This window comes from Leguminivora glycinivorella, chromosome 7 (genome assembly GCF_023078275.1).
Source record: "Leguminivora glycinivorella isolate SPB_JAAS2020 chromosome 7, LegGlyc_1.1, whole genome shotgun sequence".
Classification (NCBI taxonomy): Eukaryota; Metazoa; Arthropoda; class Insecta; order Lepidoptera; family Tortricidae; genus Leguminivora; species Leguminivora glycinivorella.
The window spans coordinates 16,430,611-16,454,746 of NC_062977.1; the positions used below are offsets into that span (position 1 = coordinate 16,430,611).

The 24,136-nt window shown below is 39.2% G+C and overlaps 1 protein-coding gene across 1 annotated transcript in view; it reads left to right on the forward strand.

Annotated features, from left to right (window-relative positions):
- Positions 1-615: 615 nt before the first annotated feature.
- LOC125227937 overlaps positions 616-24,136 on the forward strand; it is a 139,888-nt gene continuing 116,367 nt past the window's right edge. Inside the window, exons 1-2 of the mRNA XM_048132345.1 lie at positions 616-982; positions 13,271-13,453. Coding sequence (XP_047988302.1) covers positions 887-982; positions 13,271-13,453 — 279 coding nt within the window. The 5' untranslated portion in view covers positions 616-886. The remainder of the gene's footprint in view (positions 983-13,270; positions 13,454-24,136) is intronic.

Consider the following 24,136-nt stretch of genomic DNA (forward strand, 5'->3'; position numbering starts at 1 on the left):
TCAACTAAATGAAGTCACATGTGTTGTTTCATCATCATCATCTTCATTGTTTCACGTCCACTGCTGGACATAGGCCTCCCCCAAAGATTGCCACAATGACCTGTCCTGCGCCACCCGCATCCAGCGGACTCCTGAGACCTTCACTGTCAAACTCATGTGGCATTCCAACCGGAAGATTTTTTTGGTTATAGTGGCAGCTCTGACTCAGCTATGTGACGTTACTTCCCCTTTAAACTATTATTAAGAATTTTTACTAAAATTACGGAAAAAAATATTAAAAAATATATTTTTGTGTTCTACAGGCGTAGGTATATCCAGAAATGGTTTTCGTTTTAGGGACATTGAAAGTTTTGAAACGCTATCAATTCGAAACTGTCATCTGCCATCTGCAAGCCAAGGTCCGAATTGTTAACGCTAGAAACAAAGATTGATGTTTTAAATGTATATAATATTCTTTTTTTTTATTTATTATGTATAATTTATCAGTCCAGGGAGGAAAATAAGGGCTACCTTTGTATGGAGACCTGATTTTTTCCTATCCCCTTAATCGCGAGTTCGGCGAAGCGCGGGATTATGCAGTGTCTGCCTTCAGCAGTTAGCGACTGAAGCGAAAAACGCGCACACGCATTGCGCAAGCAGACCGTTTGAAAAAACGCGCCGAAAAAAGTCTCGGGCCTTTTTATACTTAGTGCTACATACTTTGTACTCGAAAATACAATATAAAACAAAAATCGTACGAAACGTAACATATTTTTACATAGTGCTTATGAATTTAAATCTCGTTAATTTGAACAAAAATCGAAGAACACGTTATTTGTTTACCTCCTGCAACTTAAGAGTAGTACAGCTGTTATGAGAAAGTCTGTCAATTCGTGATGGTGTTAATATGAATTATAAAGACAGGAAGATGAACTTAAAGTTGAACAATGAAATTAGACCGGCACCCAGGTTGAAGCTTAAAAAAAATCCGGCAACTATCAAGGTAGGTACAGTTCCGGCAAAAAATACTGAGTAATAACCTTGATGGCTTAGTACTCGTAGTACAAAAAAAAACTTTTTTCAGAAATACTCATAAGTTCCTGTCATACTTTTCAAGTCATCATATGTCAAATCACAAAGACTTGAGCTCATAATCCATACTAATATTATGGAAAGTGTGTGTGTCTGTTTGTTTGTCCGTCTTTCACGGCAAAAGGGAGCGACGAATTGACGTGATTTTTTAAGTGGAGATAGTTGTAGGGATGGAGAGTGACATAGGCTACTTTTTGTCTTTCTAACGCGAGCGAAGCCGCGGGCAAAAGCTAGTTTGTCATAAACAGTACAAATAGTGTGACTGAGTGTTAGCCAAGCTTTAATGAAAGTAGACAGTGCTAGATATAAATAGAAGCCAAATAAGTTTTTTTTTTACCAATCAATCAATAAACCGTTTTGCAATAAACCATGGTAAGTACATTTACAGATGTTACAATACCGGTCACATGGCACCCCGGTAGGGTATGGCAATTATACATTAATTATTTACTAGATAAGATAAGATAATCATTTATAGCAAACCATGGTATACAAAGTTGTTTACAAATTATATCTAGATTATTCTTTTTTTTTTTCGGTGAAGGAAAACATCGGAATCCGAACTAATTCCAATAAGGCCTAGTTACGTTGGAAGGTCAGATGGCAGTCGCTTTCGTAAAACTAGTGCCTACGCCAAATCTTGGGATTAGTTGTTAAAGCGGACCCCAGGCTCCCATGAGCCGTGGCAAATGCCGGGATAACGCAAGGAGGATGATGATCTAGATTATTCCTAAATTTCGAAACTTATTACAGGTTGTTTGATTACTGATAAGTCTATAGCTACACACATTACATACTTCGGTACATATATCCATTGTGCAGTTAAAGTTTCGGTACTTTTGTGATCAGGAAAGTAACTATTTATTAAGTTTGCTAAGCTGGCTGATTCTTCTTTTTTCAATGTCTTCTAAATTACCGTCAATTATCGTAGTCATGCATAATTCAGCAAAAAGGATAATCCCACAACCTCGCCATTTAATTTATGGCATTTGTTTTAAATAACTTTTTAATAACCCATTAACCCCATGCAACGACCATAATAATGAAAAAATCAGGAGATCCATATATACATTAATTCATAACGAGTTTATTAAAGCCCTAGTAAATAACTTTTGATTATTTACATAAACAAAAAGATACGGAAAACCTGTTTTCCGTTATGATTTGCAGCAAAAGAAAAAAAAAACGCGAAGTTAAAACAGACATAGGTATTAGGTACATGAACGTAAAGAATAATCTAACACATCACATATCGACGGTGAAGTACCATGAACTCCAAACTACTTAGGCTTTCGTACTTAGTTAGGAGTTCATGGCACTTCTGCAGCGATATTTGACATCCTATATTTACTTAGTGTTCATAAGTTTTTTTCACTTTTGTTAACTTTTTTTTAATTTATTTATTTACTGTAAGTTTAAACTTACAAAAATCCTACTACTGTAAACATCTGGGGTTTATGTAATAGTTAAATAGATCACGCGGTCCGTGTTTAACTAGGTAGGTGTTTTTGAAATTATTTTTAGAAGAATGAACCCACTGAACATCGAAGTCTTGGCACAGAATATATAATAGTACAAGTACAGAAGGCTCACTCCTTTGATGTTTACAAAACGCCGCCATTCTAAATTCTTACCTACATTAACAAACGGACCGCACGCGTGCAGACGACATTGAATTCTATTGCGCCGCGCGAAGGTCGTCTCCAGTGAATGGGCCGCGAACTCGCGGCCGCCGGCATGTACTTGAAGCGCGGTGAAAGGATCGCGGAGTGAGCCGCCCCTGGTCTTGGTATGTTACTCCAATATGAGGCGGGCTCTTTCTTCTAAAATAATTTCAAAAACAACACTCAAGCGAGAAAAGAGTTTCTCCTCACCCATCACACTAACATAGCTGCGCTCTTTAATAGCCATAAAATTGTTTGTTGTGTATGTTTACCATTCTTTTAGTCTTTAGCTCTTTCATGTTGTTTCTTCTATTAGTAAATATTTGCCTTGAATTGCAATACTAAATATTTATAAAAGTGAAGAAAGTTTAAACAAGCATTTCAAAAATAGGTACTTATAAATAAGGTAAGGATAGAAGACCCGCTTGATAAAAGAAGTCTCAATTTTCCTCTCTGGATATTAATATTATAGAATATTATTTTAAATATAACATAGGAATGTTTAACTTTTTAATTTTTTTGATTATTGTAAAAATTACGGATTTTATACATAATATTTCAAAAAGCTCATCAAAATTTAAAACACCTTAAAATAGGTATGTCACAACAACAAAAACCGTTCTCAACGAGCGCTGAAAAGGGTTCGCAATGTGTCGGGATATAATAAAAAATAATTATAGATTCCAACGTGATATAATCCGTTTTCATATTTTGTTATCACAAAAGAGAAAATAAATGGTTTAATAAAATACTGAGCTTTGGTTAAAATACAGAAAATGATGTACATATTTTCTACAAGTTTACTTATACGAGTATATACATAAAAAAGCAAGTAAATAGGGCTACTACATTTGTATGATACAGGGCGCTTTCATGCTAGACCTTCGCTTTCATTTCAATAGTAAATTATTTTTAATAAAACAACAATAAAATAAAAAAATACAAAATTAGACCAGTTTCCACTCTGCTCGATAAACCATTAGCCAGAGTAGAACTAGCAATGTACAGACTTGAGACCTGCCTGCCTAGCCGAAATCACAATCGTTGACGCTAGACGCCGATTAAATCGCAGCCTGGCTCTGTCGCGCCAATACGGAAGAGGGATAGAGATAGCTACGATAAAGAAATTATCGTAAGCGTTTGTTTTGTACATTTGGCTACGAACCCAGGCCACTAAAATATTCTGTGCATTTAATGACTGTTCGAATTGCAAATTTATGAAGGGTCACGCTCGTATTGAAATGCGTGGACATGAGTATGCCGCGTACAATTCTAGCTGTGTTTACTATTATAACTATTAAACTGAAAATGTATCGTGATATATCTTATATTTGTCTATTTATTTATTTATCGTATGGCAGGTTTACAATCTTACATGCAAATCACAACTTAAATTTAGCATTCCGTAAATAGTCGATAGCGTCGCTCGTGAGGTTTTTGAAGTCCGAGGGTGGCCCTTTGTACTTAGTTAAGGGGCATTCGAAAACGATGTGGTGCACAGTTTGTTTAGGGTTTCCGCAGTCGCATTTCTCAGTGTCAGCCCAACCCCATTTTTTCCGCAGATAGGCGCAGTGACCAATTCCGGTTCGTATGCGATTTAGGGAACACCAGACACGACGCGTTTCTTTAAAACCACTTGGAAATTTACGGGGCTCGATGTGGAATAGATCTGACGTTACGCCTTTTGCTGACCACTCGTCCATCCAGGTGGTTTGGACGTTCCAGTCAGTTGGGAATTCGTGCGCAAGCAAGGCTGGAGGGTTGCGAGACTTAAGTCTAGGCGATTTGAATATGTTTAAGTCTGCGTTGATAGGTAGATCGGGCGTTGCACGGATTTTCTCAACTTCTTTGTGGAGGTGTTGACGGCGTCGGAGGTGTGGTGGGATAATGTTGCTGAGGGCCGGTAGCCAGTGTGCAGGAGTTGGTTTCATACACCCGGTAATTAGTCTCATGGTGTGGTTAAGTTGGCTGTCCACGATTTGGGTGTGAGCGCTATTTATCCAGGTCGGGGCACAGTATTCTGCAGTGGAGTAGACTAAAGCTAAAGCAGTTGTTCTCAAGCAGCCCGCTGAAGCTCCCCAGGTGGCGCCCGTTAGGTTCTGCAGTATGCTGTTTCGAGTTCTCAGTTTTGCTGCGACGTTCTGCAGGTGTGATTTATATGTTAGGCTTCGATCTAATGTGACTCCAAGATACTTTGGGTGGTGGTTATGTGTCAAGGCCGTGTCACCAAATCTGACATTGAGCTCCCTACTGGCGAGGCAGTTACTGAGGTGGAAGCAGCATACTTCAGTTTTGGATCCATTTGGGCGTAGGCGCCATCAAGCGAAGTAATCCATCATAGTGGAAAGATCCCGTTGCAAGGTGCGTTCTGTCTCCTCTATAGCTCGGTCTTGTGAGACGAGGGCAAGGTCGTCTGCATAAGTAAACTTTCTCGACTGGGTATCAGGTACGTCGTGTGTGTAAAGGTTGAATAATATAGGGGCCAACACTGATCCTTGTGGTAATCCGTTATTGAGAGTTCTAGCTCGGCTAGCTTTGTCACCCAGGAATACTTGAAAGGGTCTGTTGGTGAGGGCGTCCTCTATTATTCTGTATATTTTGATGCAGGGGATAACTTTTAGCAGTTTGAACAAGAGTCCTTGGCGCCAAACGGTGTCATAGGCGGCGGTGAGGTCTACGAAGGCCGCGGAAGACTTCACGTTTTCGTCGAAGCCCTTTTCTATGTGTGTAGTTAACGCTAGAACCTGATCATTACAGCTGCGGCCAGGGTGGAAGCCAGCCTGTTCCTGGGGGATTTGTGCTTCGATCGCTGGCGCGATTCGGTTGTAGAGCACTCGCTCGAAGAGCTTATATGTTACACTCAGGAGTTCTATTGGTCGGTAACTTTCAGGGTTATCCGCTGGTTTTGCCGGTTTCAGAATTGCTGTTATTTTTGCATATTTAAGCGGGGCAGGGATTTTTCCTGATTCAATCATCTGCGTGAAAAATGCTGCCAACCATTGCTGCGTGCGGGGACCACAATATTTAATGAATTCTGGGAAAATGTTGTCTTGTCCACAGGCCTTATTTATTTTAATATGTTTTATCGCCGCAGTAACTTCAGTGTTAGTTATAGGGCGACTGTAATTCCAATCGGAAGTAGCGTGGGATTTCATCTCTTTCAACTGTTTCCGGATCAGGCGGGTATGCACTTTTTCGCTGGGCATTTTTGACAACTTCACGATCCTGTTGGCGATAGCGCTTGGATTGGATTTTGCGTACCTAGCCGAACTGTTTGTTCCCGAGGTGAAGCGCTTAAGGAGATGCCAGGCCTTGCGGCTGGAATGCGTAAAGTTCATACTGCCTACCGTACTTTCCCATTTTGTTTGGCGTGCTTCGTTCAGGGATCTGATTAGTTCATGGGCAGTATTTCGGTCGCCAGTCTGATTAAACTCGCCCCACAGTCTTTCAGTGTTGTCATTCCAGCATGGGATGTACTGCTTGCGATAGCCGCGGGGTATATATTTTTTGGCCGTTGTTAGTATTAGTTTCTGGAATCGTTCATAGTTTCCTGGCAGAGGCGGTATCCATCTAACAGAATCGTCAAGGTGGGCAGCGTATGCTTTCCAGTTAGCCTTCAGGAAGTTCCAACTGAGTGCAGGGTATGATTGGGTTATTGGTGTCTTTAGGCCAATTTCAAGCAACACGGGGCGGTGTTGACTGTGCGAGAAGTCCTGTAGGACAGTTCTCGTCACTGGTAGTGGGTTGCGTTCAGTGTCTTGGGAAGCAAATACTAGGTCTGGATTGTACTCGCGTCCCCATCTGGCAGACTTGAAGGTCCCCCTGCCTTTGTTTCCAACCACGAGAAAGTAGTTTTCTTCGTCGGCCCAGTCAACGATTGCCTCTCCGTTTCCATCATTAGTTGTATAACCCCAGCTGGTGTGATGACTGTTGAAGTCGCCTGCTACTATTGATGGGTGGCTTAAGCTGGGTATAGCTGGATTAGGCCAGGTGCTGTTAGGGGGTTTGTATATATTGCAGATTTTAATGCCTTCTACTTGGATAACTGTGCGTGCTATATTTCCGATGTCGATGGTATTTGTTATTAAGTTAGTTGATTATAAAACTTCAAGCTAAACTATATTTATGATTCAAATCCACCAAGTTATTCAATATTTATGATTCAAAATCATCAGTAAAATGACCGGCGCTTAAGACATCGAGTTAAAATTTGTATGAAATTACTTTGCAATCTTGTGGATAAAATGCAATTTTCTGTTTTCGAATAACAAAGAGAGCCTTTACCAGTTGGTGTGGTGAAAATGTATGTATTGTCAAATGTCGTACGATGCAGCGCGTGTGAAATGGCAATTTTCGATTCGTGTAGATTTAAAACATGACCGCATCCTTTCTCATTTAAATTTTTTCTCTTCCGTACTTGTATCGTAATATACTCTTAGTTGTTCAATGCAGCGCGTAAACGTAATAAGGGCGATAAATGAAACCAGGCATATAATTCAATATTGTTATCATTAATTAAGAGGTGTTTTTGAGTTACTCTTAATTGTCACCCCATAATGAATTTTTGAAAAAAATCCCAGCAGCAATGTACTGTAAACGTGGTTGCGATGACAATCAATGACAACTGTCAACGAGCGTTTAACACGAGTGTGTTTGCATTACGTTGCGGGCCGAAATAATTTGTATGGATAAAAAAAATATTTAAATGTTAAGTAAAAGTTATCTAAATCCATTTTTTATGTCCTATACTAACCACCGTTAAGAGGTTCGCCCGTATTAGGTTTACACCCTGTGTATCTTCAATTATTTTAAAAATAGTTTTATTAGAGACCTAAAAAAACACTAACACAAAAATGACAAATAAAAACACTGCAGTGGGTAAAAAAACACTTTAAAATCTTCTTCTTCAACCTAGCGTTTCCCCGGCCTAGCGCCAGAGTCCGCATTCCTGCACAGTCTGCTCCACTTTGCCCGGTCTTCGGCATCCTGAGGTGTGAGATCGTTCTCTTCCACGTCCGCTTCGCGACGTCCAGCCAGCGCTTCTTAGGCCTACCAGGCCCCGTAGCCGAATGGCATTTCTGCGACGCGAAACGAAATCGAAACGCCGCAGAAAGGTAGTCTGGCTCTGTCACGCCAATATGCAAGAGCGATATAAATAATTAGATATCTACATAACCTAACCAAAATTAAAATTTTGAAAAAACCCCCGACATCGACATAGTAGATCGATTTTCATGAAACATGCCTAAGAACACTCCCGACTAACTCAGCTTTCAGACAAAAAAAAAACTTAATCTAAATCGGTTCATCCGTTCGGGAGCTACGATGCCACAGACAGACACACACAGACAGACAGACAGACAGACACGTCAAACTTATAACACCCCGTCGTTTTTGCGTCGGTGGTTAAAAAGAGATATTAGGTATCGTGAGCGTTTCGTGAGCGTTTGTGCATTAGGCTACGCACACAGGGCCGCCATGCAACATACAATAAATAATTATATTGAATGTTTATTTATAGCTTTAATTATTTCTTGAATGAACTCTAACTGATTGACAGTATAATATTCAGCTCAAAGAGTTCCATTTCCGAGCACTTAGGAAGGATTATTGAAAATTCGCCTGTCAAAGGATTTAAATGAAATGGATGTTTTGGGCACTTAGCTGTACATATTTACTTACTTTTATATTAGATATTTTTAGTTGAAGCAATACTCTGTTATCACTTACTTAATACAAAAAACCAGTGTAGGGTTCCGTAGTTTTCCATATTTTTCTCAAAAACTACTGAACCTATCAAGTTCAAAACAATTTTCCTAGAAAGTCTTTATAAAGTTCTACTTTTGTGATATTTTTCATATTTTTTAAACATATGGTTCAAAAGTTAGAGGGGTGGGGGGACGCACTTTTTTTTCCTTTAGGAGCGATTATTTCCGAAAATATTAATATTATCAAAAAACGATCTTTGTAAACCCTTATTCATTTTTAAATACCTATCCAACAATATATCACACGTTGGGGTTGGAATGAAAAAAAAAATATCAGCCCCCACTTTACATGTAGGGGCGGTATCCTAATAAAACATTTTTTTTCCATTTTTTATTTTTGCACTTTGTTGGCGTGATTGATATATTATACATATTGGTACCAAATTTTAGCTTTCTAGTGCTAACGGTTACTGAGATTATCCGCGGACGGACGGACGGACGGACGGACGGACAGACAGACATGGCGAAACTATAAGGGTTCCTAGTTGACTACGGAACCCTAAAAAGTACCTACTTATTCAATAGGTATATTCAGTCATAACAGAATTATCTGAATTTGAATGCCTAATAAAATGTAAGACTTTTATGATCTTACTATAAAATGTTCGAATACTTACTTCTTTTTTTAAAGAAAAAAAATGTTACATATGTTTTTTTCACATAAAAAGTAAAAGTTATCCATAAAAATGGCATTGCATTTAAAATGAATTATAAATGAGTTATAACGTTTTTTTTTTCTAAAAACTTCATCTTTGAAAGGTTTTACTTGTCACTGTTTGACGTCAAAAACGAGGATAGTGAGACTATTATCCATAATGACATCAACGCTGTTAAAAAGACCTTTTGTACTGAGTAATAATAAGAAAAGATTTTTTATTCAATTGGTTATAACTCTGAAACTAGGCGTCATCCATATATTACGTCACAGTGTAAGGGGGGGGGGGGAGGGGTCATACTAAATGTGACAATCCCTGTTAAAGGGATACAAAAAAGCGTGACATAGGGGGGGGAGGGGTCCAAAAACCTGAAATTTGGTGTGACGTAATATGTGGATGATCCCCTAGACGAAATCCAGAAAAGTTTACATGGAATAGAATAAAATAGAATAGAATAAACATTTATTCGTGAACACAGGCAAGACAAAATACACATAATAACAACAAGACAGAAAGGAATGAAGGAGTGAAGTTGATATGACATTTTTTTCTTAAAATGGGACCAGGGGCCCGTTTCTCGAAAGGTACAAGCCTTGTATTACAAGTGCGCGAACTGTCAAATCGTATGGGTTGTCATGGAAACACACTTGTAATACAAGGCTTGTACCTTTCGAGAAACGGGCCACAGGAATACGCTGTTGTCGGGTTACTCAATTTCACCGTGTATAATGGCGACTGCCTATGTTACAAATAGCCATAATACATAAACAGTATATATAAACTGCTACGTAGTTGCGGTCAATCCCAACGCGCATCTCATCGGTAACTATTAAGTAAAACAAGCGAAACCACGGTGAATATTCAGTCACTGTATTTACACTAGTGATTCACAGACCAATTCGGAGTATTCGGACGAACACTGATATCGGAATGATATTTGAATTATGCTGTTTACTTATTGTACAGTTCGCTTGTAAGTGTACGTACCAATATACATAGACACGGGCGCGACGATCAATAGCACTAGGTACAGTTTATTAGCAAATATCCTACAAAATTTTAATTTTGGAAAAAATGCCCGACATAGTTTACCGATTTTCATGAAACATGGCTAAGAACAATCCCGACTAACTCAGCGCTTTCAAACAAAAAAAACTAAATCTAGATCGGTTCATTCGTTCGGGAGCTACGATGCCATAGACAGACACACACACAGACAGACAGACAGACAGACAGACAGACAGATAGACAGACAGACAGACAGACAGACAGACAGACAGACAGACAAACAGACAGACATACACGTCAAACTTATAACACCCCGTCGTTTTTGCGTCGGGGGTTAAAAAGAGTAGAAATGGAACTAAACAATAATTATATTATCATAACAACACTTTGTTTTCTTTCATACAAAAGTGTCATAATAGTTGCCACCCCTATTATTTTCTACCATTTTTTTACCAGGCTGTAGGATGTTAGTCAAGGGATAAAAGGTTGCCCCAAATTAAACTCTGCTTTTAATTTTGATATTTTTGCATACGAGAAAAGTACATACCTTTTTCTAAAACAAATCCGAGAAAAAACTTTTATCAAAATTAACTTTACATCAAAAGTATAAACGTGATCAATATGAATACTAATATTATAAATGGGAAAGTGTGTGTGTCTGTTTGTTTGTCCGTCTTTCACGGCAAAACGGAGCGACGAATTGACGTGATTTTTTAAGTGAAGATAGTTGAAGGGATGGAGAGTGACATAGGCTACTTTTTGTCTTTTTAAAACGTGAGCGTAGTCGCGGGCAAAAGCTAGTAGGTACATAAATGAAGGATAACATTATTCAAATCTCATACTGACAACGGTGTGTTCGAATGGCCTATCAATTCGTGCCTTGATTGACTGCCGAGGTCCACGGCCCGAGGGACACTAATGAAGTAACTAATGAAATTCGTACAAATAATATCGTTAAGTAGAACCTGATTGGTCTTAGCTAAAATAATAAGTGGTTTGGAGCTGGTAAGTGATATTTTGCGAGTTCGCGAAAGATGTTGGTAAAATTGTCCCTTATTTTATGGTATTCATGCTTATCTCAGCGTAATATTTGTATGAAGTACCTCAAGTACCGTATGGAAGTTCGTTGATATTGATGGCACCTAAGCCTTTAGGCCTAGTTAAAGCTATGTTAATAATTTAGTAGAGTAGCGAGTATTTGGGACTGCATGCCTAAGAGGTTCTAATATGCTGCAAGTACCCTTCTCGCATAGCCATAAATACTGACTACTTGACTAATTATTAATACGTACATGATTTAATATACTTAGTCCGATATGTCTTAAACTGAAGAATAACCAGGCTCCGTAGCCGAATGGCATTTCTACGACGCGAAACGAAAACGAAACGCCGCGAAAGGTAGTCTGGCTATGTCGCGCCAATACGCATGAGTGATAGAGATAGATATCTACGATGGTTTCGTTTCGTGAGCGTTTGTGCCATTCGGCTACGCACCCAGTTGTAAGTTTTCATATAGATGACAAATATATACTTACCATATTACCTAACAATTAATGTTTCATGTGAAAGTTATCTATATGGCGACAGATATCTTATACCACCTGGCCACCCTGATTAAGGCATCGTGGGTCAAATTCCCTCACATATATGACTTATATGCAATTTCTTAAGGGCTTATTAAGCCCTACCGAGACCGATTCTAGGTACCTACCGGTTTTGTGCATATGCACGAGTTGGAGTCCTTGGTATCCTTGTTAGCGTGTGCACTCAACTATTGAAATGAACGGAAATTCACTCAATAAGCATCTTCAAGATTAAATTCAATTTTTCTCCGATTTCCAGGCTATATTATTGATAAGAGCTTTATAGGTTATATTAATATCGCCCGTTTGGTGACGGGTTAAGAATTTCACCACCCCCTTTCGTAGAAGTCGACTGTGGGATATGGATTAAATTGTGGCGTAGGAGAGAGGCTGGCAACCTGTCACTGCAATGTCACTTTTTTCTTTCAACCCCTTTTTGCCAAGAGTGGCACTGAAACTTGAGTAGTTAATTTGCTCTGCCTACTTTATGGGATACAGGCGTGATTGTATGTATGTATGTATTAATCTGAATAAATTCCTACCTAATAACTAAGTCCAGGGAGAGTCATAGCTTGCGCTGAATTAAATGATACCTTTGACAGCATAGATTCCAAGGATGGATTTATTAACTGTATCCACAATTATTTTATCTTGACTTCTAGGTATATCAATAACGATACAAGGCTTCTAGTTCTAGCCGAGCTTGCCATCGTTGACTCGCTCGTAGCTTTCTCTTTCTCTATCGCTTTACCATATTGGCGCGAAACAGCCAGTTTCGTCACGGAGAGTCAACGATTGAAAATTAAATATTTATTTATCAAGTAGGAATATTACAACGCGCATAATATGAACGCCAAATAAAGCTACGCCGGCTTTAAGACGATACGATACAGGTCAATTCTCCATACAAACGCTCTCGATTATTCCCTCCCTGGTTTTCGAAGATAGAGCAATGATTTTTTCAACACAGATTATTATTATTTTTATCTGTGTCGGACCGTTTTGATGTTTTTGATATTTTTATTTTAAAAGACGCTAGAGGCAATCAAAAATTTCTAAAAACGGCCTTTTTCAATATGGCTCAAAAAAAGGTGTGATACTGAAGATCGGTAACAATTAGCCAAAAAATCTAAACGGTCCGACACAGATTATTTCAATGTAATTCAGATTCTCATATTTCGTTCCGTTTAAATAAGTTTTGAAGGAGGAAACAGTCGAGAGCGGAACTTCGATTTTTAAGATTTTTTCGCAATATCTTTTAACTGAGTTGTTCTTAATGGAATTTTTTTCGATATATCTAGTTTATAACACTTATATTTAACTGAAATTCCCAAATTTAAAGGGGAATCCTTTCCATTTTAGCATTTTGCTCCCGTACAGTCTCGAGAAGATTTCAGTCCCCCCCCTCAGTTGGAAGAGGGTATCCACTATGGGACCGGCAAGAAACTCGGCGGGGCGATTGTAATCTTGGCTATAGAATCGGATACTAGTAACGACTACCTAGTCCATTTTTTTTTCAGGAAGAGCGTCAGCGCACTGGCCGATACATCGCGATCCTAGTGGGCATCTGCTTGCTTCTCCTAGCGATATACCACGCGTGGGTGCGGAAGATACCAGTCGTCGCCAGTTTGGTCGTGCCCGCACTCATCATGTTTATCTACGTGGGTTGGGTGCTGTACTCTGCTAACAGGGAGAAACATCGGGTAAGATGGTTTTTGTAACTATTAGAATATTAAAGAAGCAAATATTATATGCATTATGGTCGACTTAAGGTCTCGACTTAAGTAAGACCTGATTATTTTTTGGATAACGATATCTCTTATACTATAGATATCTTTGAGCCCACTACGTGAGTTAAAGTGACAAGTTATCAGGTTTTTGGATTGTTCGCATTCGAAAGACTGAGTGGTATTTAATTTTAAGGGTATGACGCTGGGTAGTGTGTTTATATCCGATACCTAAACATGCTAGTTATACATGCGATGAGTCGATGACGCAATGTATGAAATGGGTTACCCTCATCAGCCAGAATAATTCTGGGGCTCAATTCGGCATGGCGAATTTGACGTTTCACGTTGACTCTCAAATGATAGTGGATTGGATCACGGGTTGTCGAATACGTGCAGCTGTCATCTGGATTGGTACTAGGTTGGGACTAGAGCTCAGGCAATGTACCGGATAAAATTTTTGTAACATTTATTTTTGATGGAGTATTTTTTAAGTTTTGAGTATTTTAAAAGAACGGACTTCTATCTTTGAAATAAATAACATATGACATTTTTATCACCTCGTATCTCCATTTTCACTGTTACTTGAAGTAAAATGTTTTTTTGCTAATAGACGGTCGTCGTCGTGCCAGCTACACCAAAAAATATTTAAAAAAAATATTGCTTAAAAATATGTTAGTTGATTAATCTCTTTGACTCAAAACTTCGCGATACGTCCGAGCCTTTCTAACAAAAAGATAAAATATTCACAAATAACACCTATTTGTAGAAATCCTAAGCACGGCAAACGATTAAATTCCCTTTTTTGGGTCAAACTTGTAATACTGGCAATACTTTTGGTACACACTTTTGGTCTGCATTTTGCTAACGTGTCACGACTCTAGTATTGATTCTACTTTGATTTTACTCTTGTGTCAAAGTGACAGAATGAGATTGCAATTCGAATCATCATATCATTACAAAGATATGAATTGCGTAATTTTACACGAATTTAATCTCTCATGGCCTGACAATACGAACCAAGGCATGCGTTCTCCTGAATGGCACAGTATATAGACTTTTTTGTCGATGGGTATGGCCGCCATGTTTGGTTTATGACACTTAGACGGGGATTTTGTCGTACCAAAGAGTAAATTGCAAGTTTTTTTCGGCACAACTTGGTTCCTCTACTCGTCGCAAGATGGCGTTGGCATTATTAAAATAAACAAGAATGACGTGCATTTGCGTCGGTGTAGACCCATCATGAAAACGTAGATATGATAATTTTATATTTAAAAAAAAGCTAACGTGACATAAATTTGACAAATGTCTAAAAGAAATATAGTATCTTCTGTGTAATATCTTCTTCCGTGCACGTGTGATTTATTGTTTAGTCAATTTAAATATCACTCTAAGTAAGAACTGTTAGACAAAACACTTTATCTCGTAGCATAATTGTATATTTCAATATATCACAGCCATACATTTTTATATTCTTTCAGGTGATTCAGCTTACCCACAGAGGCAAACACTACTGATGGATGCACTGACTTTTGGATGCACCTGTAGGATCTCCAGAAGCTCGTTATACCGCTTTACAAGTTCGAGCCCGCAACTGTATAGAGCGGTGTTTTGGGCGACTAAAAATCAGTTGGCAGTGTTTGTCGTCAATGGAGAAACTGCACTACAAGCCAGCAGCGGCAGCTAAGATCGTTAAAACGTGTTGTGTGCTTGACAATATAGCTAACAAAGCGAATTGTGAACTGCCTCCGCTGAACCGACACGAAGAACAGGAGCAGCAGCAGGAGCAGAGATTAGCGGCGGAGTTTGACGCCCGTCAGCAGAATGCTGATATTTATTTGGCAATGGCTCCTGACAGGTGTTGGCTAAACAAAGAGCTGCAGCTGGGTCGCGCTGCTCGTCAAGCGCTTGTCCGGCAGTTAGCAAATTATGTAAGTAGTTATGGTAGGTCTATTTCAGTTTATAGTTAAGGTGAGCCAAAAAAGCTATATTTTAAGTTCACATCTTAACCATTAGTATAATTATCATTAATTTCATTACAGAACCCATTTTTTCCTAACTTTTGTGTCGTCATGGGAGTGTCGTAAATTAGGTTTCGGGGCTGCTGATTTCAAAATTAATGTTCAATTTGGAATCTGACATTTGACACAAATTCGTCATGGGTATTGCTATATTATATTAGTATAATCAAGAACCATTTAATACTGGACTGACATAGCCCATACAAAAAAGCGTACCCCTGAAAAAAGCTCAATTTTTGGTTCAAAACTAGATGGCATTGTTTTGCAACCCGGGAGTTGAAAAAACATAATTTCACCTATATTTTTACTTGTTTTTAGGGTTCCGTAGTCAACTAGGAACCCTTATAGTTTCGCCATGTCTTTCTGTCCGTCCGTCCGTCCGTCCGCGGATAATCTTAGTAACCGTTAGCACTAGAAAGCTGAAATTTGGTACCAATATGTATATCAATCACGCCAGCAAAGTGCAAAAATAAAAATTGGAAAAAAATATTTTCTTAGTTTGCCCCCCTACATGTAAAGTGGGGTTTGATATTTTTTTTCATTCCAACCCTAACGTGTGATATATTGTTGGGCAGGTATTTAAAAATGAATAAGGGTTTACTAAGATCATTTTTTGATAATGTTAATATTTTCGGAAATAATCGCTCCTAAAGGAAAAAAATGTGCGTCCCCTCTAACTTTTGAACCATAAGTTTAAAAAATATGAAAAAAATCACAAAAGTAGAACTTTATAAGGACTTTCTAGGAAAATTATTTTGAACTTGATAGGTTCAGTAGTTTTTGAGAAAAATACGGAAAACTACGGAACCCTACACTGAGCGTGGCCCGACACGCTCTTGGCCGGTTTTTCCATTTAAATCCTTCCGACATCCGATATCGAATCGGATAAAAACGGACTAAGACAATAGATACTTTGTTAGTGTTATGTATGTATCCCAACGAAGTAAGATAAACATGGAAGCCGCTTTTAAGAACATTACCGTTCAAATTCTTGGCACCGTTTAGCACACATACACAATTACGCCTACATTTACACAAGACAATACGTTTACAGGCCCTGTAATCAAAACTGGTAAACAAAACAATAGTCATCTCTTTTATACTAATGCACACAGATAAGTGTAGCTGAAATGCATATAATGTCACTAACTAGCAATCAGCTATTTTATTCGGCTAAAAACCTTCTTGCTGTACGTACTGGCAGCTAAGAATTCGCTGTTCATATTTGACTAAAATTTGACACAAAAAGGGATGGGTTTATGTCATACATTAAAGAACCAAGCAGAAATAATTTTAATTTTACGCATATTAAAATATAACTACATAATTAAATTGTTGTTATGAAGTAACATCCTTCATATGAAAATAATAATTATGTCGTACACATATTCCGCTATAATAAGTATTTTTATGGCTAGATAAATTCAATTTATATCTGTATAACAATGTACAGTCACGTTCAGATTGTTGTCAGTTGCCATCTATTGTTAACAGGTGTTAAACGTAGGCTTTCATTTTATAAATTTTACCTTTTCAGGGCTGGTTTTTAGTACAGTACAGGTCAGATAAATGTCAGCTGTCACTGTCATTTATACGTGTGATGAAAAGGATAGTGATAACTTTATCTGGTAGATATATTTATCTGGCGTTTGAAAAACCGGCCCTTAAATATGTAATTACTTAGATGTCGCCACCGAAAGATAATAACATAGAACACTTCTTTCAAACAAAATGCCAGCCGAAAAGTGGTTCCAAGATCATAATACGCCTTACTGACACCGGACCATAGGTCACGTCTATTTCTATTCTACAAGCTTCTAAATTAACACGTTTAAGGACGCTTGGTGACGTCATCTGTCATAAATTAAAGGAAACAAATGACTACGCGTATGCTATACCATTAACCATACGTGTCCACGAATGTGTTCAGATTGGCCATTTAAACCACTATGCCGGTGACACAAGGTCTGTGATCAAAATAATCGAACTCCTATGCCACTGACACGTACGCGTGTTCAAACAAGTTTACTGGTCTATGTAGGTAAAATTATACAAAAATGAAAGTTTTTAAATATCAATTATGGCTATTAAAAATATTGCATAACATCATCCCCATTCAAAAGTAGTTCGTACAAAATAAATCGAAATAATTATGATCCTCGCCAAATTACACATGAAACTTAATCCCATATTTTTCTACGTATTTGTTGGAACGACTAGCACATGATATTACAAAACAGTACGGCATATTCTTTTTGTAAACATATATTCTAAATATGGTTTAGGCGTATAATGTCCCACTCGCAAAACGTCCCTCCGCTATAATAACGTCCCATACGCAAAACGTCTTCTCTGCTAATTGTCCCTTATGCAAAAAACCCCATTCGCATTACGTCCCGTTATCAAAATGACCCATACCCTTCGCGAAATGTCCCTTCTGAAAATACCCCTATCGCTGAAAGTCACGGCTGCCTAATGCCCCTTTCGCAAAACGTCCCGTTTGCAAATAGCCAGGTTCTTATGGATTAAAGAGGTAATAATACAGATTGTTATCAATACTGGCCACTTGAATATAGTCCGGTTTCCTCACGATGTTTTCCTTCACCGAAAAGCAACTAGTAAATATCAAATGATATTTCGTACACAGTTCCAAAAAACTCATTGGTACGAGCCATTTTTTACGGGACATTTTGCGAAAGGGACGTGTTGCGATCGGGTTATTTCGTGAAAGGGACTTTCTGCGAAAGGGACGTAATTTATATAAAGGGACATTTTGAGAACGGGATATTTTGCAGAAGGGCCGTTTTGGCAATGGGACATTTTATAAAAGGGACCTTTTGCGAAAGGGACCAAGAGACGTTTTGCGAGTGGGACATTATACGCCTAAACCGCCCCGCCTACCGTGGCACAATATTCGTGGGGTCATTTTTGAGAGCTCTTTAGACATCTAGGTATATTAACAATCGCTGATGTATCCCATCAAAAACAAAACTTGTAAAAACACCAAGTCTTCGCAACTCAGTTTGTTTGCGCCCTTTTCATTCATTATCATTCATATCGTCCATCCCGTTCGCTCTTCCTTATGATAGGTTCAACCTCATTTTTATTTGTCATGTCACCCGCCTTTTTGCCGACCTTCTTAAAAAATATAAGAAAATACGTCAATCTGCTAAACTAAAAGACATTCGATGTCAATGTGAAAAAATATCCGCAACGACGAATAAAGTTATAATTATTAATTAAATAAATAACGATTCGCGAGTGTACACAAGAAAGAGTGAACCAAGTAAATATTCGAAAGGGTGGCCGCCCGCTGAACTGTCGAGAAAACAACAGCAGTAAGTTCGGCACGCATCAATTACCATAATTTTATTTTTCCGTTTTATTTTATTTTATATTACAATAGTTCGTCAGGAACTACGTACTCGCTGGTCCTTCAACACAGTTCTTCTGGCGTAAAAAGAGTTGAGATCCCTGTAATACCAAGTCGGTTAATTTATTCAGTCCCTAATACTTAAAGGACCTTCTGCCATAAATTATTACGTAATTTACTTATAGCTACTAATAGCTATACTTTCGTAATTTTGCATTTCTAATGATGCGTCGAATAGCATTCAAATGTATAAGATAAAAACTCGACTCGACGCCGCTCGATTCCGCATATGTGGAAGCCAGGCTTTATGGAAAAAGTAGGTTTTTGTGACAACTACCAATAAGATTTTGCCAGGGAGACTAGAGATAAGGAGGAAAGTCTGTCGAAGTAGAACAGTCGCAAAAATGACCGGCTGAGCCTTTATAATTGCAGTTACAAATATCTCCGCTTGGAGCGCATGTCTCGCTCAATGATCAGCGATGTGAGATGATATTAGACGTTCTTTTCTCTAGGCTAATTTCGTCAGACTGAGCAAGTCAAGACGTAGTCCCGTGGTAGTGCGCTGGCTTCGTACGCAGATGTTCTCGGGTTCGATTCTGACAGCGATCTTTCTGCTTTTTGTTTTTTTTTTATACATTAATTTTCTTTTTGTGTATTTTATTTGTGTTTATTTATTGTTTTATTCATACAAATGTTAACTTAAGCCCTTTTACATTGTTTGCCCCATCTTAGGATTCTTCGGTAATGTTGTAAGTCTTACAAATGAAATTTAAAAAAGTTGTAACAAAACAAAAAAATATTTTTGGACATTAAAAAAATAAAATAATTCAAGAAAAATATTAGTAGAAAAAATAATGAAGGTCTCACCAGGATTTGAACCAGGGACCTCTTGCTCCGTAGGCGGGGTCACTCACTACCGAGAAGGCAAAGAGATTGTCAAACCCTTATGCACCTGCGATTGCAGCGCCACCTATCTTTTCTTTTATATGTGCACTTCTGATACTTAAAGAGGTTGCTCCTTTATCTCTATTCTTCATGGATTTTGCACATTCAAAAATCTTCAAATAATACTGTTTCGGTCGCACTCGTACAAATATAGGATTAGTGCGAGCGAGACGGAGATTGATTGTCAACATGATATCTATCATAATCATAAACACTATTCGAAATGGCCTCATTTAAAATATAAATTTGAAATATATTGAAAGTAATATTACTAATCATTGACGTCACGCTCAAAATGAAAGAGATAGAAAATTTGACAGTATGGTACTCTTTTGGATGACTGTCATAATTCAAAATAAGAACGATGCCGATGGCTTGCGTGCGTTGTAAACAGGGACTGAAACATGACACGGGCCCCTAGCGTCATCTATATACTTTTTACTGTATCATTTGTAATGCCGTTGAACTACCGCGTGCGTTTTTTTTAAATAACGACATTTTTATTCAAATGACACTCTTAGTGACATCTAGTGACATAGATTGACGGCTGCCAATGGGGTACGGTATTTAGTATGGACTCTGCTGGTCCTGTATTAAATGGTTCTTGGTATAATGTAAAATACCCTATAATGGACGGTGATACCATTATGGACAAATCCTTAAAAATAATAATTTGAAATTAGTTCCTAAAAATTGACGGCATTGTACCATAAACAAGAGTAATAGAGCTGCTTAATTTTGACGTTTGATTTAATTCGGTTATTTCTGAAGGATTTGGCGGCTAGATAAAAGTCATCAGTTTACTGAAAAAAAAAATATTAGTAACAATTCTCATTAAATAAGGTTGCTAAGAGAGTAGAGTTCATGTATAAATTAATAAAAAAATAATACTCGGTGTAAACTTGAATGAGTTTTACTTACTGTATTAACCATGAGATAAGGTATAAAACATACTAGTTTGTTACTCCAAAGATATAAAGAAATTGTGTTATTTTGCGAGTGTCCATAACTGGACCCGGAAAACTGCGTACTTCCGTTCCGTGGACAAGAATCAATTTACAAAAACCAAAATTTACAAGAAACAATCCTATGTTAAAATAACCCAAACTAATTTTATTTGGGGTATATAAAATTGTCTCATTGAGTATTAGTTTGCTTTAAATGTAAATTTTTAAACTTATTTCACCGTTCATAATGGGGGATCCATTACTGGAGAACTGCCGTCCATGATTGGAGAAAAAGCACCTTGTTTTAATTTGTTAATTATGAAGAAACCAATAGGAGTATCTATTCTGCAATGCGCTGGAAATGTAAAAGAAAGATAAGACATTCAAGTTTTAACACGTTTAGCGGTAGAATTTTTACATGTTTCAGTGAAATATCGAAAATAGGCAAAATTTCATCTTAAACTGTCCATGATTGGGCCCGTTACCTTATGGTCGTTGGATAAGTTCGGTTCGGTACAAAACTTTTTTCTCTACACTTAAATAGGTTTGTAAAAAAGTTTTCGAATAAAAGTGACGTTATTCTAAAACAAATTTAAAAATGATATTGCGCTACCTCTTTCTTAGTTTGCCCCTTCTATTCGGGCCCCGTAACGCCTAGGGTTCTGTTGCCTACGTATTGACTTATTGAGGTGGCGTTCTTTTGTGACATGTCGAAACCTGCGCTGTTCTGATGTTGGAATCCATGAAGAGTTGAGGGATTTTTTAGCAACTCAAGCATTTTCTCTTGTAAATTAACACATTTATTTTTTATGTTACAGTGATTCTTCATCGGACCAAGGCCGATTTGTCCAGGACCAATTTTCGGATCTCCTGGGCTACCTGGAACAAGGACTAGTGATTGTTTCGAGGAGCTGTCATGGTGTTGGCTCTTGATATTTTATCGTGAAACGCAGGTATCCTTTCAATTGCTAGTTTTTCAATTCCACATTCGGCGTTAAAATACAACTTTGCCCCTTGTATAACAAATAACTATTAGTGCCAAGCCCTTTGCACACGCCAATGATTGGAAACTTCTGATTTATTCGTGATCATTATTATTGCAGATTTAATGATGACGGCGCGTCGGAACCCAAACGTCAAGAATCGCCGACGTTCACGGAAGCAGCTACAATGAGCGGAGAATCTGAGAGCCAGGTAATAAGTTTAACAAAATTGAAAATATCTGTGTATCTACAATGCCAACAATAGAGGAAAAACGACTTAACCCTTTAATGCACAGCGATGTATATATGCATCATCTATTTTTGACTGCCTGTGTGGTGACGGGTTAAGAATTTCACCACCCCCTTTCTTCCCGCGGGTGTCGTAGAAGGCGACTATGGGATATGGGTTAAATTGTGGCGGAGGCGAGAGGCTGGCAACCTGTCACTGCAATGTCACAGTTTCGTTTTCTTTCAACCCCTTATTTGCCAAGAGTGGCACTGAAGCTTTAGTAGTTTCATGTGTTCTGCCTACCCCTTTATGGGATACAGGCGTGATTGTATGTATGTATGTATGTATGTATGTATTTTTGACTGTAATGACAGCATGTCAAAATACAAATTTGAATTAATCTTTGTCAAGGTCATGCATTTAAGGGTTAAACTAGTTTTTTAAAGGTGCGCGGGGCCCGAGGGCCCCGCGGTGTTCTTTTTTTGTTTTTGTGCTTTGCTCTTCGTGTTTTGCTTATGCTTTTGCTTTTTGTTTTTGTGTTTTGCTTTTGCTTTTTGTTTTTGAGCTATGCTTTTTTGATTTATTGCTTTGCTTGTTTGCTTTTTTGCTTTAGCCTTTGCGTGCTTGGGAGCACTCTCTGCCCGCAGCTCGGCCTGCGGCCTCGCGTGCTTGGGAGCCTGTCAGACACGCTCCGGGCCTTCGGCCCTCCGCGTAGTTACTGTGGGCGTTGTAGGGAAGTTGGAGCTTAAACACGACCCAATAGTAAAAGTGTCTTGAGAAGCTCACGACGGGCCTGCGGCCTGCGCCTCCGGCCCGTCGTTTCGCTTCTCTAAGACACTTTTACTATTGGGTCGTGTTTAAGCTCCAACTTCCCGGTCCGCCGGCGAGCCGATCAGGGACGCTCCGGGCCTTCGGCCCTACGCGGAGCTCGGCCTTCGGCCTTCGCTGGGTTTCGAAGCTCCGCGTCGGGCCTTCGGCCCGCCGCTTCGCTTGTTAAGATACTTTTTGTTATTGTTTCGCTTGGGAGCACAGTCTGTACGCAGCTCGGCCTGCGGCCTTCGCGTGCTTGGGAGCACTCTCTGCCCGCAGCTCGGCCTGCGGCCTTCGCGTGCTTGGGAGTCTCTCAGACACGCTCCGGCCTTCGGCCCTCCGCGTAGTTACTGTGGGGTTGTGGGGAAGTTGGAGCTTAAACACGCCCCAATAGTAAAAGTGTCTTGAGAAGCTCACGACGGGCCTGCGGCCTGCGGCCTCCGGCCCGTCGCTTCGCTTCTCTAAGACACTTTTACTATTGGGTCGTGTTTAAGCTCCAACTTCCCGGTCCGCCGGCGAGCCGATCAGGGACGCTCCGGGCCTTCGGCCCTACGCGGAGCTCGGCCTTCGGCCTTCGCTGGGTTTCGAAGCTCCGCGTCGGGCCTTCGGCCCGCCGCTTCGCTGGTTAAGATACTTTTTGTTATTGTTTTCTTGGGAGCACAGTCTGCACGCAGCTCGGCCTGCGGCCTTCGCGTGCTTGGGAGCACTCTGCCCGCAGCTCGGCCTGCGGCCTTCGCGTACTTGGGAGCCTGTCAGACACGCTCCGGGCCTTCGGCCCTCCGCGTAGTTACTGTGGGGATTGTAAGATTTGTAGGGAAGTTGGACCTCCGGCCTGCGGCCTCCGGCCCGCCGCATCGCTTTTTAGACACTTTTACTTATATTTTCTTGCTTGGGAGCACTGTCTGTACGCAGCTCGGAACTTGGACCGGAGCAATGACCGTCGGGCTGTAGAACGCTCCCTCAGGCTGGTAGGGAAATTTGACTTTGTCCCCTCTCGCCGCCGTTTTTGACTTTTCCAAAAATTTTTTTTTCTCATTTCTATTTTTGGCCCCCGCTCTTACCACGTGCCAAATTTAAACGCGCTCGGACCGAAAAAAAAAAAAAATTTTTCAAAGTCGGCCATTTTGAAATTTTGTAAATGCCATTCGATGGACCTCAGATAACTGTATAACATTAGTTTAAGCACTATTAACCTTTTTCCTACCGTTACGGAGCTATGGGGATTTAAAAAAAAACCTCCATACAAACTGGTAGGGAAATTTGACTTTGTCCCCTCTCGCCACCGTTTTTGACTTTTCCAAATTTTTTTTTTCTCATTTCTATTTTTGGCCCCCGTTCTTACCACGTGCCA